This window comes from Staurois parvus, unplaced genomic scaffold (genome assembly GCF_062004578.1).
Source record: "Staurois parvus isolate SC_StPar_1 unplaced genomic scaffold, SC_StPar_1.0 ptg000225l, whole genome shotgun sequence".
Classification (NCBI taxonomy): Eukaryota; Metazoa; Chordata; class Amphibia; order Anura; family Ranidae; genus Staurois; species Staurois parvus.
Window position 1 is genome coordinate 3,143,974 of NW_028318021.1, and position 20,533 is coordinate 3,164,506.

General features: G+C 46.1%; 1 protein-coding gene and 1 long non-coding RNA gene across 2 annotated transcripts in view; one reads left to right on the forward strand and one right to left on the reverse strand.

The window, feature by feature from the left end:
• TIGAR (TP53 induced glycolysis regulatory phosphatase) overlaps nucleotides 1-12,079 on the reverse strand; it is a 38,771-nt gene extending 26,692 nt beyond the window's left edge. The window contains exon 1 of the mRNA XM_089679484.1: nucleotides 11,864-12,079. Coding sequence (XP_089535610.1) covers nucleotides 11,864-11,895 — 32 coding nt within the window. The 5' untranslated portion in view covers nucleotides 11,896-12,079. The remainder of the gene's footprint in view (nucleotides 1-11,863) is intronic.
• LOC149460574 (uncharacterized) overlaps nucleotides 11,750-20,533 on the forward strand; it is a 36,616-nt gene continuing 27,832 nt past the window's right edge. The window contains exon 1 of the long non-coding RNA XR_016313044.1: nucleotides 11,750-12,375. This is a non-coding gene — a long non-coding RNA (uncharacterized LOC149460574). The remainder of the gene's footprint in view (nucleotides 12,376-20,533) is intronic.

Genomic DNA, 20,533 nt, shown 5'->3' on the forward strand with positions numbered 1-20,533 from the left:
CTGTTTCCCAATCAGTGACGTAAGGGTCACAAAAAAGAATTAAGCTGGCCGTACTTGGAATGAAATTCGGCCAATCTCTGCTGATCCAGCCAAATTTCGATCCAAGTATGGGCACTGTGGTTGAATAGAAATCAATCTACCAATCAACTTCTGTTCAGCCAGCCTCTTGGGAAATTTTAACTCAATCACTGCTGCAGGCTATAGCCTGTAGCTCTGATCAGTGTATTCTGACAGCAGGGAAGTCTTCCCACTGTCAGAATACAAAGTACAAAGGCATAGAGGGGAGGATTTCCCTATCCACATCCAGTGTGTGGATGGGGAATCAAGTCAGTTCAAGGGATTGAACAAAAAGACCCCCAAAAACCGGACTCATCTATGGCCAGCCTTACAGCCTGCAGTCAGAGACACAGGCAGCTAACACTACTGGAAGAGTCTGCAGTGCTAGGAGGAACGAGCCGCCAGAGAGGCAAGTATGGAGTGATGATTAATTAACCTCCTTAGCAGTATGATTATATCCATATTTCTGTGCTCAAAGCGGTACTTTTTTTTTGCATGGAAATATGTCGTTTTTTTATTGTAGGCCTGTAATTTTTATGAATAACTCACTGAAATCTGTCCGAACAAGAGTCTAGTAAACATCCCGGGTATGATAACATTTGAAACACGAAATCATAAATTATAATATAATAAGTAATCATAAAAAATAAGAATATAATAATAATAAATTTAATTCAATAATGTGATCAAACTAAAAACACTGAAATTTGAAATATAGCGCCAAGTTTGCACATCACTGAGCAAAGTCGCAAAATCGTTTTCAGTGTCCGATGAGGAATTTCCCCACGAATCATTGTCACTCAATTCTGCAAGTGGTTCTAATTTACTATCGCTGTTCTCTAGTTGGTCTAAAATTGCTTTCGACCTAAAGGGACGCTTTTTGGACACCATGGACGTTTCTGTTTCCAGACAGAAAGAACAGTAAAAATGCAGGCAGGGCACAGGACAAAGCACTCGGGACAAAATGTATGTGAAATGGTTTGATACAGTAATGTTATACTATGTGATTTTAGTGTATTGAGTGAAAGTCACTTTTAAAATTTTTGAATTTCCCGCCATCCCAACACTCGCAGGGACCGGAACCCAGAAGACGGATGCCGGCATCGGCGGGAAGAGATGGCCGGGGACACCGCAGAGAGGACATCGTGGGAGCGCAGGACAAGGTAAGTGAAACAGGGATCCTGGAGCAACGCTGCATGGTAAACCCTGGTGTAGCTCGGGGGTACCACTTTTGGTACTGAAAGTTTACCCCGAGCTACACTCGGGAATACCACCAGGGAGGTTAAAGAAGTTTAAGATCTTCACTTAACTAAAGCTGAAGTTAAAGTAAAGTCTAGGTATGGCTTTTTTGCATTATTACATTGGTCAAGATTGTATCAGTGTAAGTATGCATATTCCATACCTGGCCAAACCCTGTTCAAGCTAGAAATCATTCAAATAGGCCCTGCTACTACAGCGATCTCCACTTCAGGGTCCCATGCTGCCTGATGAACATAGGGGGAGTCACTCGTTCAGCACAGGTGCCATTCACAGAATGCCTTGTGTAATTCTCAATTAATGCAAAGCATTTTCTGATTGGAGGAAGTGGAGATAATGACATCATCACCCTGCCTCTCCATTTTGTTCAGAGAACATTTTGAATTTATTAAGAAAATGCAAAGTGTTCTCTGAATTGCCCTATGCTGGCTGTGCATCCTCCTGTGTGCACTTCGCAGCTGCTTGACACAGGACTTGCAAGTTACCACCAACCACTGTAGAAGAGGTGCCTAGTACAGTGATCACCAGCTTCCATGGGGTCACACAGATATGAAACATACATATTTCCATTGGTCCAGGCTGGTCCAATACAACTATGTAAAAAGTGCCACACTAAACTTCAGCTTTACTTGTTCAGTCTGGTGCACATGATTAGGTATTCAGAGTGAGCACGGCTACAATTACCAAGGACCGGTTCACACCAGAATGTGGCGCAAATCCCACATTGTTAATGGAGATCGCAAATGCAGTGTGCTTATCACATAGTACTGCAGTACCATGCGATTTGGTGTGGTGTGTTTTTCAAAAATAGTCCATGTACTATTCCGGTGCGATTTGCATCCCATTCACAAATAAGCTGCCAGAATGTACTGCAGGGGAGTACACAGGAATTACACAGTAACGAGGACCGCATTCTTGTGCGATTCTGAAGTGAACCAGACCTAAGTGAAGATTCTGAACTCAATTTGCCTTCATACCAAAATGCGGTTTGGGAAAGGTGCATTCTGTGCCAGGGTGGATTTGATTTAAATCAAACTGATTTAAATCACGATTTAAATCACTAGTCAGTAAGGCTTGATTTAAATCATAGTTTTCTACATAAAGACTAATTCTTGCTGGTATACTTTAATATGCAAGTAGATGAAGATTTTTAGAATAACAACTTTTCATATTAGTTTTTTTAATCCCCAGTTTAATAGGTTAATCATTCATATTTGGACAACTTTTCTGTTGTACTTAGGAAGGAGAAAAATAATCATTCCCTTAATAATAACAATTTAAATAGATTTATTCAACTGAAACAATAACATTCCAGCATATGTTATTTGCTTAAACAAACATCCATGTTTGGTAACTAATTTGGCTAAACAAAATATATATATTTTAAGAAACTTAGACTGTCAGCCCCTTCCTCCTCACACTTAGTTTCACTTTCTTCTTGTGCAGATCTATTCCACTCCAAACAATCAGAAAAATATTGTTTCTATTCTATTCACTGAACTTCTTGAAACTTAGCACTGAAGGGGTTGATTCTGTATTCATAGGTTTGTAGAAGTTAGGATTAAGGTCGTTTTCTTAACTCTGTTCATGTTATAACATTTTTGCTGTGAAGAAGAGGCATGTGATCTCCGCTGAGTCAAATTCAGTTTTGAGAACTGCAAAAGTAAACCAACATCTGTGATAAATATCTTGTAGGCAGAGAAACTGCCCAATAATCTTACAAAAACCTCTGGAAGAGCATGACATTGTGAATGGATTCATGGAATTTATTTACCAAAAAAATTAAACATATACAGCCTTATTCTACATAATTAAAAAACTAATCTTTATTTCATGATGGAATAACCTTTGGATGGTAATATATTTTACTCAAAAAGCATTTTATTTAAAAAAATCCGATTTAAATAAAAAAAACCCGATTTTTTTGATTTTTTAAAAAAAATCATTGATTTTTATCCACCCTGTTCTGTGCGCATGTAGCCCTTGAGATTCACACGCAGGTGCCAAAGAATTGTTAATAGCACCTCAAACACATCTCACAAACAGTAAAACAAGGTAAACAACGAGAGCTAGGTAACAAGCTGCTTGCATCAAGGTGAAACCTCTAACCCTCTGAATATACAGTCAGGTCCATAAATATTGGGACATCAACACAATTCTAACTTTTTTGGCTCTATACATCACCACAATGGATTTGAAATGAAATGAATAAGATGTGCTTTAACTGCAGACTGTCAGCTTTAATTTGAGGGTATTTACATCCAAATCAGGTGAACGGTGTAGGAATTACAACAGTTTGCATATGTGCCTCCCACTTGTTAAGGGCTCAAAAGTAATGGGACAGAATAATAATCATAAATCAAACTTTCATTTTTTAATACTTGGTTGCAAATCCTTTGCAGTCAATTACAGCCTGAAGTCTGGAACGCATAGACATCACCAGACGCTGGGTTTCATCCCTGGTGATGCTCTGCCAGGCCTCTACTGCAACTGTCTTCAGTTCCTGCTTGTTCTTGGGGCATTTTCCCTTCAGTTTTGTCTTCAGCAAGTGAAATGCATGCTCAATCAGATTCAGGTCAGGTGATTGACTTGGCCATTGCATAACATTCCACTTCTTTCCCTTAAAAAACTCTTTGGTTGCTTTTGCAGTATGCTTTGGGTCATTGTCCATCTGCACTGTGAAGGGGCGTCCAATGAGTTGTGAAGCATTTGGCTGAATATGAGCAGATAATATTCCCAAAACACTTCAGAATTCATCCTGCTGCTTTTGTCAGCAGTCACATCATCAATAAATACAAGAGAACCAGTTCCATTGGCAGCCATACATGCCCACGCTATGACACTACCACCACCATGCTTCACTGACGAGGTGGTATGCTTAGGATCATGAGCAGTTCCTTTCCTTCTCCATAGTCTTCTCTTCCCATCACTCTGGTACAAGTTGATCTTGGTCTCATCTGTCCATAGGATGTTGTTCCAGAACTGTGAAGGCTTTTTTAGATGTTGTTCGGCAAACTCTAATCTGGCCTTGCTGTTTTTGAGGCTCACCAATGGTTTATATCTTGTGGTGAACCCTCTGTATTCACTCTGGTGAAGTCTTCTCTTGATTGTTGACTTTGACACACATACACCTACCTCCTGGAGAGTGTTCTTGATCTGGCCAACTGTTGTGAAGGGTGTTTTCTTCACCAGGGAAAGAATTCTTCGGTCATCCACCACAGTTGTTTTCTGTGGTCTTCCGGGTCTTTTGGTGTTGCTGAGCTCACCGGTGCGTTCCTTCTTTTTAAGTTTTAAGTTTTATGTTCCAAACAGTTGTTTTGGCCACACCTAATGTTTTTGCTATCTCTCTGATGGATTTGTTTTATTTTTTCAGCCTAATGATGGCTTGCTTCACTGATAGTGACAGCTCTTTGAATCTCATCTTGAGAGTTGACAGCAACAGATTCCAAATGCAAATAGTACACTTGAAATGAACTCTGGACCTTTTATCTGCTCATAATTGGGATAATGAGGGAATAACACACACCTGGCCATAGAACAGCTGAGAAGCCAATTGTCCCATTACTTTTGGTCCCTAAACAAGTGGGAGGCACATATGCAAACTGTTGTAATTCCTACACCGTTCACCTGATTTGGATGTAAATAACCTCAAATTAAAGCTGACAGTCTGCAGTTAAAGCACATCTTGTTCGTTTCATTTCAAATCCATTGTGGTGGTGTATAGAGCCAAAAATGTTAGAATTGTGTCGATGTCCCAATATTTATGGACCTGACTGTATATGTAATCAAGGATGCAGCGCTATGACACTTATAAAGTGAAGTACGTACAAGCGCTATAAAGCGCTATATGTGATACAATATACAGTGGTTCATCCAAATATGACGTATGTGTGAGAGGTCTGCTAATCACCTTGTATGCTGACATGTGCCAGATGATTTTCTACATCCCTATCCACATCCAGATGACCATGATGGGATAACTATATACACAAATTCGCTTTTATATTGCGCTTCTGGTTAGTGCAATCATATTACCAGCTTCCAGTCACGGAATTCACCAATATGAATCACTTCTTTATTGGACTTTATCATTTTTATTAATAACCACTAAAGTCACTTGATTTCATTTGATTTTTATTTACGTATCTGTACACTATATCAATACGTCATATTTGCACGAACCACTGTATATTGTATCACATATAGTAAATAGTAATAAAGTGCAGCGCTAAATAAATAAAAGTAAAGTCACAATATAACTCAATATGCAGTTGGTGCTATGAATAGTGCCAGTAAGCGTATCCTTCTTTATGGTGCTCCAAGCAAACGATAAAATGATGCGCTTACCAGAAGCGCATAGATTATGCGCATTGATATATCCAAAAACGTTGATATTCCTCGCACGAAAGGCCTAAAGAATCACCACGCTGTGATGTTTAGCCGCCGGAGCCATATGCTGGTCCGGCAGCCATCTTAACTACTGGTCAGTGTACCTATTTTATTGGAAATTTTTGTACTTAATAAATTTATTACTTTTGGCAATATTACGCTACGGGAACTTTTCTTATGACTCCTTTACGGAGCCTTTAAGTATGCAGACCCTGGGAAGTTCTTGACCAATCAGAGAAGGGGAACTCCGGTAATCAGGTGGCTGACCCTGCTGATCCTTAAAAGGAGTCCTCTGGAACAGACATCACCCAGTTACTGCAGAGCTGGTCAATAGGAGACGGATGCCCCAGATGCATACCTAGCTACTCTGATGCTCCTGTTTTTGGATATCTCAATGCGCATAATTATGTACTTCTGGTAAACGCATAATTTTATTGTTTGCTTGGAGCACCATAAAGAAGGATACGCTTACTGGAACTATTCATAGCACCAACTGCATATTGAGTTATATTGTGACTTTACTTTTAGCGCTGCACTTTATTACTATTTACTATATATTGGAGGTTTTTACGTGGTTACCTGAGTGTATCAGCTGCTATAACAGAGAGCGCTCACTATTGCTACTTCATATTGTATCACAAACAGTGGGGCAAAAATGTATTTAGTCAGCCACCAATTGTGCAAGTTCTCCCACTTAAAAAGATGAGAGAGGCCTGTAATTGGCATCATAGGTAGACCTCAACTATGAGAGACAAAATGAGAAAAAAAATCCAGACAATCACATTGGCTGATTTGGAAAGAATTTATTTGAAAATGATGGTGGAAAATAAGTATTTGGTCAATATCAAAAGTTCATCTCAATACTTTGTTATATATCCTTTGTTGGCAATGACAGAGGTCAAACGTTTCCTGTAAGTCTTCACAAGGTTGGCACACGCTGTTGCTGGTATGTTGGCCCATTCCTCCATGCAGATCTCCTCCAGAGCAGTGATGTTTTGGGGCTGTCGCTGGGCAACACGGACTTTCAACTCCCTCCAAAGGTTTTCTATGGGGTTGAGATCTGGAGAATGGCTAGGCCACTCCAGGACTTTGAAATGCTTCTTACGAAGCCACTCCTTCGTTGCCCAGGCGGTATGTTTGGCATCATTGTCATGTTGGAAGACCCAGCCACGTTTCATCTTCAATGCCCTTGCTGATGGAAGGAGGTTTGCATTCAAAATCTCACGATACATTGCCCCATTCATTCTGTCCTGTACATGGATCAGTCATCCTGGTCCCTTTGCGGAGAAACAGCCCCAAACCATGATGTTGCCACCCCCATGCTTCACAGTAGGTATGGTGTTCTTTGGATGCAACTCAGCATTCTCTCTCCTCCAAACACAACGAGTTGTGTTTCTACCAAACAGTTCTATTTTGGTTTCATCTGACCATATGACATTCTCCCAATCCTCTTCTGGATCATCCAAATGCTCTCTAGCAAACTTCAGACGGGCCCGGACATGTACTGGCTTAAGCAGGGGGACACGTCTGGCACTGCAGGATCTGAGTCCCTGGCGGCGTAGTGTGTTACTCATGGTAGCCTTTGTTACATTGGTCCCAGCTCTCTGCAGGTCATTCACTAGGTCCCCTCGTGTGGTCCTGGGATTTTTGCTCACCGTTCTTGTGATCATTTTGACCCCACGGGGTGAGATCTTGCATGGAGCCCCAGATCGAGGGAGATTATCAGTGGTCTTGTATGTCTTCCATTTTCTAATTATTGCTCCCACAGTTGATTTGTTCACACCAAGCTGCTTGCCTATTGCAGATTCAGTCTTCCCAGCCTGGTGCAGGTCTACAATTTTGTTTCTGGTGTCCTTCGACAACTCTCTGGTCTTCACCATAGTGGAGTTTGGAGTGTGATTGTTTGCGGTTGTGGACAGGTGTCTTTTATACTGATAACAAGTTCAAACAGGTGCCATTAATACAGGTAATGAGTGCAGGACAGAGGAGCCTCTTAAAGAAGAAAGTACAGGTCTGTGAGAGCCAGAAATCTTGCTTGTTTGTACATGACCAAATACTTATTTTCCACCATAATTTGCAAATACATTCTTTCCAAATCAGCCAATGTGATTGTCTGGATTTGTTTTTCTCAATTTGTCTCTCATAGTTGAGGTCTACCTATGATGTCAGTTGCAGGCCTCTCTCATCTTTTTAAGTGGAAGAACTTGCACAATTGGTGGCTGACTAAATACTTTTTTGCCCCACTGTATGTCTTTGGTTCAGTCTTTGCTTGCTGTATGAATTTGTGTTTTGTTTTCCCTGAAGTGGAAACTATATGTTTATTAACACCTATAATATGATACTATCGGTTTCTGTATTTTATACCAACCAAGCATCACTTCATGTTTCCACATTGTTAGCCAAGTGCTATTATGTCTATCATTATCCACTGCCCAGCCTTGGTGTCTTGAGGCTGTAGCCGTCGGTTATATGAAGCTGATGCCCGTGACACCTTTTTTGTATCTAGGACATCAGTAACAATTACTGTGGCCAGGTCTCTTCAATTGTATTTTATGACTTTCCATGTATATGTTTGATGATCATGCTCCACCTGTTGGTGGTTCTTTTTTAACTCAAAAAAAAAAGTGTTCAATTTTACGAACTGTCATTACATTTTTGTACAATTTAGTTTTATTTATATGGTCTGGTACTTTTAAAGCCCCACTAGTTTTTCTTGGTTATGGTCCTATTCAATACAATTCTCATTAGGGGTGTGGGACCAGTAAAACCGTGTTCACAAGGTTATGGAGAGTCATTTTTTATCCATCTCCCACTACCTATACATTTAATGCAGTTGGAGCCGGGTGGCCCCCAGGCAGGATCCAGCGGGAGCAGTGTGCTCCCAGCCAGGATCCAGCAGGAGCTGGCTGCCCCCCCCCAGCCAGGATCCAGCAGGAGCTGGGTGCCCCCCCCCCAGCCAGGATCCAGCAGGAGCTGGGTGGCCCCCCCCCCAGCCAGGATCCAGCAGGAGCTGGGTGCCCCCCCCCAGCCAGGATCCAGCAGGAGCTGGGTGCCCCCCCCCCAGCCAGGATCCAGCAGGAGCTGGGTGCCCCCCCCCCAGCCAGGATCCAGCAGGAGCTGGGTGCCCCCCCCCCAGCCAGGATCCAGCAGGAGCTGGGTGCCCCCCCCCCCAGCCAGGATCCAGCAGGAGCTGGGTGGCCCCCCCCCAGCCAGGATCCAGCAGGAGCTGGGTGCCCCCCCCCCCAGTCAGGATCCAGCAGGAGCTGGGTGGCCCCCCCCCCAGCCAGGATCCAGCAGGAGCTGGGTGGCCCCCCCAGCCAGGATCCAGCAGGAGCTGGGTGGCCCCCCCAGCCAGGATCCAGCAGGAGCTGGGTGGCCCCCCCAGCCAGGATCCAGCAGGAGCTGGGTGGCCCCCCCAGCCAGGATCTGAGTGGACCCAGGCAGGATCCAGTAGAATCTGAGTGGCCCCAGCAGGGGCGGACTGACCATTTGGAAACTCGGGCACTGCCCGGGGTCAGTAGGGGGCCCCATGAGATGCCCTGGTACCTTTTTCATAGGCTTTTTTGGGACACAGGGGCCCCATGATCCCTTATTGCCCGGGGGCCCCATGAGTTTTCAGTCCGCCCCTGGGCCCCAGTCAAGGATCCAGTAGGAACTGAGTGGCCCCAGGCAAGGATCCAGTAGGAGCTGAGTGGCCCCAGGCAAGGATCCAGTAGGAGCTGAGTGGCCCCAGGCAAGGATCCAGTAGGAGCTGAGTGGCCCCAGGCAAGGATCCAGTAGGAGCTGAGTGGCCCCAGGCAAGGATCCAGTAGGAGCTGAGTGGCCCCAGGCAAGGATCCAGTAGGAGCTGAGTGGCCCCAGGCAAGGATCCAGTAGGAGCTGAGTGGCCCCAGGCAAGGATCCAGTAGGAGCTGAGTGGCCCCAGGCAAGGATCCAGTAGGAGCTGAGTGGCCCCAGGCAAGGATCCAGTAGGAGCTGAGTGGCCCCAGGCAAGGATCCAGTAGGAGCTGAGTGGCCCCAGGCAAGGATCCAGTAGGAGCTGAGTGGCCCCAGGCAAGGATCCAGTGGCCCCAGGCAAGGATCCAGTAGGAACTGAGTGGCCCCAGGCAAGGATCCAGTAGAATCTGAGTGGCCCCAGGCAAGGATCTGAGTGGCCCCAGGCAAGGATCCAGTAGGATCTTAGTGGCCCAGGCAGGATCCAGTAGGATCCGAGTGGCCCCAGGCAGGATCCAGTATTAGCTGTGTGGCCCCAGGCAGGGTCCAGCGGGATCTGGGTGGCCCCAGGCAGGGTCCAGCGGGATCTGGGTGGCCCCAGGCAGGGTCCAGCGGGATCTGGGTGGCCCCAGGCAGGGTCCAGCGGGATCTGGGTGGCCCCAGGCAGGGTCCAGCGGGATCTGGGTGGCCCAAAGCAGGGTCCAGCGGGATCTGGGTGGCCCAAAGCAGGGTCCAGCGGGATCTGGGTGGCCCAAAGCAGGGTCCAGCGGGATCTGGGTGGCCCAAGGCAGGGTCCAGCGGGATCTGGGTGGCCCAAGGCAGGGTCCAGCGGGATCTGGGTGGCCCAAGGCAGGGTCCAGCGGGATCTGGGTGGCCCAAGGCAGGGTCCAGCGGGATCTGGGTGGCCCCAGGCAGGGTCCAGCGGGATCTGGGTGGCCCCAGGCAGGGTCCAGCGGGATCTGGGTGGCCCCAGGCAGGGTCCAGCGGGATCTGGGTGGCCCCAGGCAGGGTCCAGCGGGATCTGGGTGGCCCCAGGCAGGGTCCAGCGGGATCTGGGTGGCCCCAGGCAGGGTCCAGCGGGATCTGGGTGGCCCCAGGCAGGGTCCAGCGGGATCTGGGTGGCCCCAGGCAGGGTCCAGCGGGATCTGGGTGGCCCCAGGCAGGGTCCAGCGGGATCTGGGTGGCCCCAGGCAGGGTCCAGCGGGATCTGGGTGGCCCAAAGCAGGGTCCAGCGGGATCTGGGTGGCCCAAAGCAGGGTCCAGCGGGATCTGGGTGGCCCAAAGCAGGGTCCAGCGGGATCTGGGTGGCCCAAAGCAGGGTCCAGCGGGATCTGGGTGGCCCAAAGCAGGGTCCAGCGGGATCTGGGTGGCCCAAAGCAGGGTCCAGCGGGATCTGGGTGGCCCAAAGCAGGGTCCAGCGGGATCTGGGTGGCCCCAGGCAGGGTCCAGCGGGATCTGGGTGGCCCCAGGCAGGGTCCAGCGGGATCTGGGTGGCCCCAGGCAGGGTCCAGCGGGATCTGGGTGGCCCCAGGCAGGGTCCAGCGGGATCTGGGTGGCCCCAGGCAGGGTCCAGCGGGATCTGGGTGGCCCCAGGCAGGGTCCAGCGGGATCTGGGTGGCCCCAGCGGGATCTGGGTGGCCCCAGCGGGATCTGGGTGGCCCCAGCGGGATCTGGGTGGCCCCAGGCAGGGTCCAGCGGGATCTGGGTGGCCCCAGGCAGGGTCCAGCGGGATCTGGGTGGCCCCAGGCAGGGTCCAGCGGGATCTGGGTGGCCCCAGGCAGGGTCCAGCGGGATCTGGGTGGCCCCAGGCAGGGTCCAGCGGGATCTGGGTGGCCCCAGGCAGGGTCCAGCGGGATCTGGGTGGCCCCAGGCAGGGTCCAGCGGGATCTGGGTGGCCCCAGGCAGGGTCCAGCGGGATCTGGGTGGCCCCAGGCAGGGTCCAGCGGGATCTGGGTGGCCCCAGGCAGGGTCCAGCGGGATCTGGGTGGCCCCAGGCAGGGTCCAGCGGGATCTGGGTGGCCCCAGGCAGGGTCCAGCGGGATCTGGGTGGCCCCAGGCAGGGTCCAGCGGGATCTGCGTGGCCCCAGGCAGGGTCCAGCGGGATCTGGGTGGCCCCAGGCAGGGTCCAGCGGGATCTGGGTGGCCCAAAGCAGGGTCCAGCGGGATCTGGGTGGCCCCAAGAGGATTTCAGTGGGATCTGGGTGGCCCCAAAAGGAATTCAGTGGGATCTGGATGGCCCCAAAAGGAATTCAGTGGGATCTGGATGGCCCCAAGCAGGATTCAGTAGGATCTGGGTGGCCCCAAGCATTATTCAGCGGGATCTGGGTGGCCCCAGTGTCTGATCTCCTGTGTCTCACTGGTGACCTTTCTCTCCCTCAGATGTGCAGAGTGACAGCAGCAGACACCACAGTGGACATACACAGGGGGGTCGCGGGTATCTACTTACTGTCTGACGATGGTCAAGGCGAAGCTGGCCATGGTGGGAGGAATCCTCTGCCCGGCACACACATGCCCCGATCACCGTGCCAGCCCTCCACTGCTCTGCATTGCGGGGCGACTCTGAGACTGATACAATGTACCACCACCTCAGCCAATCACAGCGTGGGACAGAGACCAGCTAGCGCTGACTTGGGCTGACAAGCGCGCTGATTGGCTGGCGCGGACAATGTGGACACTGACTGGCGTGAGTGCACCTTCCTCTAGGCTTTGTACGTGTTCATATTGGGAAGTCAGTGGCGGTGAGCTGACACCGAGCCTCACACGTTCTTCAGCAGGCAGTGTGGTGGCTTCTTGCAGCGGCTGTGCACAGCTATGACTGGAAAACCTCAAGTATATCTATAACGTCTTCCATCGTGTGGAGAGCAGGGGAAAGTGTACACCCTGTCTGGGTCCCCATACAGAGATTTACCATCACTTCCTGTCCTCTACACACAACAGGAAGTGAGGAAACCCCTCAAGGTGAGGTGAACCTTGTCTCAGAGGTTAGACAAAAATATGGAAAGTGACCTCGTGTTCCACGTTGGAAGCAGAAGTGATGTAACATTCTTTTGCTTCCGCTGTGTGATGAGACACCTAGCTAACAGGTGGGAGGCCTCACTTTCGTCGTTTGCTGCGTGTAATATGGAGTCCTGTCAGAGCTTACTGAGCTTCAAAGAGGGGAAATTGTTGGTGTCCGCTTAGCTGGTGCCTCTGTGACTGAAGTTGCCAATTTATTTGCTGTAACGCGAGGCTCAGTGTTTATTTACTTCAGGTACTCATATAGCGCTGTCAATGTACGCAGCGCTTTACATATATATATTGTATATTCACATCAGTCCCTAACCCTCAAGGGGTGTACAATCTAAGGTCCCTAACTCACATTCATACACACACATACTAGGGACAATTTAGACAGGAGCCAATTCACCTACCAGCATGTCTGGAGTGTGGGAGGAAACCGGAGTACCTGGAGGAAACCCCCACAGGCACAGGGAAAGCATGCAAACTCCAGGCAGGTGGTGCTGTGGTCGGGATTTGAACCAACGACCCTAGTACTGCCAGGCGGAAGTGCTAACCATTTATCCACTGTGCTGCCAGTATCAAAGGTTATAAAAGCATATACAGCTTCCGGGAAAATGTCGTCTGATATGCATAGGTGCGGTCGCCATGGTTACCTGAAATGGTTCGGAATTTCAAGTTTGTAACATTGTATAGCACAATGAAGCCACGGAATGCTTGTAGAAGGGAGAGCTTTCAGCAGTTGCAGGTGGAAAATGGAAAGGATTGGTTCCTGTGTATGCCGCCCCTCCTGTCCAACTGTAAAACTGAAAGTGATAGGGAGGCCGCATGGGCCCCCTGGAGCATGGGGGGGTTAAACATTGTGACCCCTGACGCTACATTAGTAGTTGGGGAGTGTGGTAAAAACGTCTCAACCATGTGGTTTTACTGCCCCCAACCGTGAATGTAAATGAACCCTTACTATTGTGAGCCTCCTATAAGGCTGTTTTCACACTGAAGCACTGCGGGTTACCCACATCGTGGGTGCAGGAACTTTCCTGCAGGTTAGCTGCGCTTTGCCATAGACTTCTATTACATTTGGTGGGTGTGGTGCACTTTCCGAAAGTGCATCATACCCACAGGATATAATAGAAGAGTGCTTCCCTGGTTTCAGGTCGAGGGCCACATCAGGGGGCTCTGAGGGCCACAGATTGAGCAGCCCTGGTCTAGAGAGACTCTCCACAGCTTTCAGGGCTGTATGATGACCACATTTCAGTTAGTTGTCTATATGCATTTCCTGCTGCCAGCTTTAGCATGAGGCTTTGCTGGTATCCGTGTCACTACAACACAATGAGAGCTGTCTGCAAAGGGGCTATGCTAAGTTTTGCTGGGAGCCATGGAAGTGACTCCCTAGTGTCTCCAAGAACTCTCCAAGAACACGTAAGACAACCTATCAGCAGCACAGGAGCCCTAATGCAGGCCATAGACGGGTTGTTTATCGGCCGAATTTTCGTCCATACATAAAATCGGCCGATATTCACGCCGTTAGTGGGGCCAGCCCATTGGCCGTTTTTCACGGATCTTCTCATTTATTTTTATCGGTCATGCTGGAAAAGACGAAAAATAGGTCATCCCCGTTGCCGATGCTGCCACCAATGTCCACAAAAAACGGCCGTTTTTCGTGGACATTGGTGGCATCATCGGCAACGGGGATGACCTATTTTTCGTTTATCGGCTGACAATTCGGCCGATAAATGGCCCGTATATGGCCTGCATTAGTCTATCTTAACCAGTGTATATTACTTACCCAGTGGTGTGTGGCCCAGAGATCTGGATTCTGGGCTGGCAGATTATACAGTTGCAAGAAAAAGTATGTGAACCCCTTGGGATTATGTGGAGTTTTGCATGAATTGGGCATAAAATGTGCTCTGAACGTCATCTAAGTCACAACAATAGAAGAACACAGTCTGCTGAACATAATACTACACAAACATTAGATGTTGCCATGGTTTAATTGCACATAACATGTAAACATTCACAGTGCAGGGAGGAAAAAGTATGTGAACCTTTGGACTTAATAACTGGTTGACCCTCCTTTGGCAGCAATAACCTCAACCAAACATTTCCTGTAGTTGCAGATCAGACCTGCACAACGATCTGGAGTCATTTTGGACCACTCCTCTTCACAAAACTGTTTCAGTGTAGCAATATTCTTGGGATGTCTGGTGTGAGCATTTCAATCGGGTTGAGGTCAGGACTCTGACTGGGCCACTCCAGAAGGCGTATTCTGTGCTGTTGCAGCCATTGTTTTGTTGAATTACTTGTATGCTTTGGGTCATTGTCCTGTTGCATCACCCATCCTCTGCGGAGCTTCAGTTGGCGGACAGATGGTCATACGTTTTCCTGCAAAATGTCTTGATAAACTCTGGAATTCATTTTCCCATCAATGTCACCAATCCGTCCAGGCCCTGAGGCAGCAAAGCAGCCCCAAACCATGATGCTCCCTCCACCATGTTTTACAGTGGGGATGAGGTTTTGATGTTGGTGTGCTGTGCCTTTTTTTCTCCACACATAGTGTTGTGTGTTCTTCCCAAACAACTCAATCTTGGTTTCATCTGTCCACAGTATATTTTGCCAGTAGTGCTGTGGAACATCCAGGTGCTCTTTTGCAAACTTCAAACGTGCTGCAATATTCTTTTTGGAAAGCAATGGCTTCCTCCGTGGTGTCCTCCCATGTACTCCATTCTTGTTTAATGTTTTCCTTATTGTAGATGTGTCAACAAAAATGTTAGCATGTGCCAGAGATTTCTGTAGGTCTTTAGCTGACACTCTGGGATTCTTCTTTACCTCATGCATCATTCTGCGCTGTGCTCTTGCGTCATTTTTACAGGACGACCACGCCTAGGGAGAGTAGCAACAGTGCTAAACTTTCTCCATTTGTAGACAGTCTGTCTTACTGTGGACACATGAACATCAAGGATTTTGGAGATACTTTTGTAACCCTTTCCAGCTTCATGCAAGTCAACAATTCTTGATGGTAGGTCTTCTGAGAGCTCTTTTCTGCGAGGCATAGTTCACATCAGACAGTGCTTCTTGAAACCAGTAAACCCAAAACAGGTGTGTGTTTTTTAAGGGCAGGACAGCTGTCAGCAACACATCCAATATCATCACACTGATTGGAGTCAAGGTTGGCTCACTCCTGGCTCCAATTAGCTCTGGGAGAAGTCATTAAGCTAGGGCCTCACATACTTTTTCCTCCCTGCACTGTGAATGTTTACATGTTATGTGCAATTAAACCATGGCAACATCTAATGTTTGTGTAGTATTATGTTCAGCAGACTGTGTTCTTCTATTGTTGTGACTTAGATGACGTTCAGAGCACATTTTATGCCCAATTCATGCAAAACTCCACGTAATCCCAAGGGGTTCACATACTTTTTCTTGCAACTGTAAGCACCAAAAGATATATATGATGCTCAGCATAAATGAGTACACCCCAACAGATTTGTCTGAAAACCTTTCCTTTCCTTTCACAATCAACATTTTCTATGGGACACTATACTACAAAATACTCCTACAAATGTGCGCCATTGATTGCAAACAAGACTTGTTCATTTGCACACACAAAAAAAGTATTTTTCCTAACAAATTCATTGAAGACCATGTTGCAAAAATGAATACATCCCAATGAAAGTCTTAGCAGCAAAGCTACATTTTAGACAACAAAAACCTAATTAACAAGAATTCATACATTCATTCAATACAGGTGAGTCTAATTATTCATTAAACAGGTTTCCAGCAGATTATAAAAGTGCATTACTTAAACCCACAACAGTAAAATCATTCTGTATACAGTGAAGGAAATAAGTATTTGATCCCCTGCTGATTTTGAATGTTTGCCCACTCACAAAGAAATGATCAGTCTAAAAATGGTAGGTGTATTGTAACACTGAGAGACAGAATAGCAACAAACATTTCAAAAGAAATGCAAGTCTAACAAATTATGCACTGATTTGCATGTTCATGAGGGATCCCCTTCACAAAACATGACCTTTAAGAGCTCAGCTTGTTACCTGTATGAAAGACACCTGATAGCCAGAAATCCTGCTGAACGGTAGGGGATCAAATACTTATTCATTCATAATCAGTAGGGGATCAAATACTTTCCTTCACTGTGTATGCAGTAAGGCATGTATGTTATACTCACTGTGGAACCTAATACTCTGTATTGTGTAAAAAGGAGGTTGATCCTGATTGCTTCTTTCCTCCCCTTGTTCAAGTGACCACCTCTTATCTCTGATAACAGACAGACCGAACCGTAGGCATTTTGCACATGCTCAGTTTGGTGCGTATTGCTTGAGAAGTTTTTGTTTTCTTGGGAGAGTGCATGTGATCAGCACAGGGCCAATCAGCACTGGTCAGACAGAGGTCAGGGGTTTTGCATCCTCCTAGAGCAGAATGAAAACTCCTCCTACAAGCTTTAGCTAGTGCTTGGCTGGACACTGATAGAAGTCACAAGACTGCTCTAATTTCTGATGAGCAAAGGTATTTAGCAATTTATATTTACTAAAATAATCATATTTCCATGTTGTGTGTACTGTTGGAGACCAGTTATAGGGAATGCAGGGTCCTGGGTTTAGTAACACTTTAACAAAGAAAACCCCTTCCCATTTCATGCTGTCAGCAATGGCATCACATGAAAGAGAAATGTCACAAGGTCTAATAAAGAAAATAATTTCTTTACACAAGAAAGGTGAAGGCTACAAAGAGATTGGCAAAGCTTTACTTACAGTATCAGTCAGAATACTGTAGCAAAAGTGATACAAAAATGTAACAAAGATGGAACTGCAACCATCTCACAGAGATGTGCAGGCCGTCCAAGGAAGATAACACTTCCACAGGAGCGTCTTCTGATGAGAAGGGTTGCATGGGTGTCATCCACGAAGGAAGCCTCTCCTAAAGCCCATTCACAAAAAAAGCCTGCCTAGAATTTGTCAAGGCCTATACTGAAAAAGAAGAAGACTACTGGGACCCTGTACTCTGGAGTGATGAGACCAAGATAAATGTTTTTTGGAACTAATGGCTTCAAAACTGTATGGTGTCGCAAAGGTGAGGAGTACAAAGAAAAATGTGTGGTGCCTACAATGAAACGTGGTGGCAATGTCCTTTTGTGGGGCTGCATGAGTGCTGCTGGTGTCTGGGAGCTGCACTTCATTGATGGTATGATGAATTCACAGATTTACTGCTCTATATTGTAAGAAGATGCTACCATCACTCCATGCCCTTGGTCATCATGCTCTTTTCCAACATGACAATGATCCAAAACACACATCTAAGGCCACTGTTGCATTTCTAAAAAAAAGAACAGGGTGAATGTGATTCAGTGGCCAAGTATGTCTCCTGATCTGATCCCGATTGAACACCTAAGGGGAATTCTGAAGTTGAACATCACTCTCCATCCAGCATCCAGGCTCTATCAGAGGTCGTTCTTCAAGAATGGAAAAAGATAGATGTTGCAATATGTAGCCAACATGTTCATTTCATGCCTAGAAGACTTGATGCTGTCCTTACAAATCATGGAGGTCATACAAAATACTATATGTAGTAGTTTTTGTTGCGGGGTGTATTCAATTTTGCATCAAATAATTTGAGTAAAACTGAAGATTTAGTAAAATAACTTATATTATTAACCTTACATTCATGCAATGAGCTAAACAAATGTTCAGGTGAAACTCAAAAAATTAGAATATCGTGCAAAAGTTTATTTCAGTAATGCAACTTAAAAGGTGAAACTAATATATGAGATAGACTCATTACATGCAAAGCAAGATAGTTCAAGCCGTTATTTGTCATAATTGTGATGATTGTGGCTTATAGCTCATGAAAACCCCAAATCCACAATCTCAGAAAATTAGACTATTGTGAAAAGGTGCAATATTCTAGGCTCAAAGTGTCCCACTCTAATCAGCTAATTAAGCTGATTAAGGGTTCCTGAGCCTCTAAATGGTCTCTCAGTCTGGTTCAGTAGGAATCACAATCATGGGAAAGACTGCTAACCTGACAGTTGTGCAGAAAACCCTCATTGACACCCTCCATAAGGAGGGAAAGCCTCAAAAGGTAATTGCAAAAGAAGTTGGATGTTCCCAAAGTGCTGTATCAAAGCACATTAATAGAAAGTTATGTGGAAGGGAAAAGTGTGGAAGAAAAAGGTGCACAAGCAGCAGGGATGACCGCAGCCTGGAGAGGATTATCAGAAAAAGGCCATTCAAAAGTGTTGGGGACTTTCACAAGGAGTGGACTGATGCTGGAGTCAGTGCATCAAGAGCCTCCACACACAGACGGATCCTGGACATGGGCTTCAAATGTCGTATTCCTCTTGTCAAGCTGCTCCTGAACAACAGACAATGTCAGAAGCCTCTGACCTGGGCTAAAGAAAAACAGACCTGGTCTGTTCCTCAGTTGTCCAAAGTCCTCTTTTCTGATGAGAGCAACTTTTGCATCTCATTTGGAAACCAAGGACCCAGAGTATGGAGGAAGAATGGAGAGGCACACACTGCAAGATGCTTGAAGTCCAGTGTGAAGTTTCCACAGTCTGTATTGATTTGGGGAGCCATGTCATCTGCTGGTGTTGGTCCACTGTGCTTCATTAAGTCCAGGTTCAACGCAGCCGTCTACCAGGAGATTTTGGAGCACTTCATGCTTCCTTCCGCAGATGAGCTTTATGGGGATGCTGACTTCATTTTCCAGCAGGACTTGGCACCTGCCCACACTGCCAAAAGCACCAAAACCTTGTTCAATGACCGTGGGATTACTGTGCTTGATTGGCCAGCAAACTTGCCTGACCTGAACCCCATAGAGAATCTATGGGGCATTACCAAGAGAAAGATGAGAGACATGAGACCGAACAATGCAGAAGAGCTGAAGGCCGCTATTGAAGCATCCTGGTCTTCCATAACACCTCAGCAGTGACACAGGCTGATAGCTTCCATGCCACGCCGCATTGAGGCAGTAATAGCTGCAAAAGGGGCCCAAACCAAGTACTGAGTACATATGCATGCTTATACTTTTCAGAGGTTCGATATTGTTCTATGTACAATCCTTGTTTTATTGATTGCATGTAATATTCTCATTTTCTGAGATTGTGGATTTTGGGTTTTCATGAGCTGTAAGCCATAATCATCACAATTATGACAAATCACGGCTTGAACTATCTTGCTTTGCATGTAATGAGTCTATGTCTTATATTAGTTTCACCTTTTAAGTTGCTGAAATAAATTAACTTTTGCACGATATTCTAATTTTTCAAGTTTCACCTCTGTGTGTGTATGTATGTATGTATGTATATATATGTGTATATATATATATATATATATATATATAATGATTGGGTATTCTCTGCAAAGTGAAGCTTCACCTAATTTACTAAGCAATGTAGCAACTGCACTTTGCAGTGCACAGTATATTTGCCTTTAGCAAATCAACACCTATGCACCCACGCACACGTAGGTCTTAACATGCGTATTAGAAAAGGACCGTATACAGGTAGAAAAAAAACACCAAAGGCGTGTTCGGGAGAAGAGCTGAAGAGCAGAAATAACACTGAAAAAGTCTAAATGCGCCTAAACACTAGACGTGTCTAGTGTTTGATTGATAATTCATTTCAGTGGCCAGAATAAATTACTGTTCTGGCCAGTGGAATCCAATAATTTTCAACTTGCATTTTTTTAACCACTAGCCTACAGGGCACTTATATCCCCTTCCTGCCCAGGCCAATTTCCAGCTTTCAGCGCTGTCACACTTTGAATGACAATTGCGCGATCATGCAACACTGTACCCATATAAAATTTTTATCATTTTTTTGTGACAGAGTTTTATTTTGGTGGTATTTAATCACCTCTGGGTTTTTTATTTTTTCTTAAACAAACCAAAAACCACTGAAAATTTTGAAAAAAAATTTTTTTCTTAGTTTTTGTTATAAAATTTTGTAAATAAGTAATTTTTCCCCTTCACTGATGTGCGCTAATGAGGCTGCAGTGATGGGCACTGATAGGCGACATTGATAGGTGGCACTGATGGGCACTGATGAGGAGGCACTGGTAGGTGGCACTGATGGGCATTGACAGGCATCACTGATGGGCAC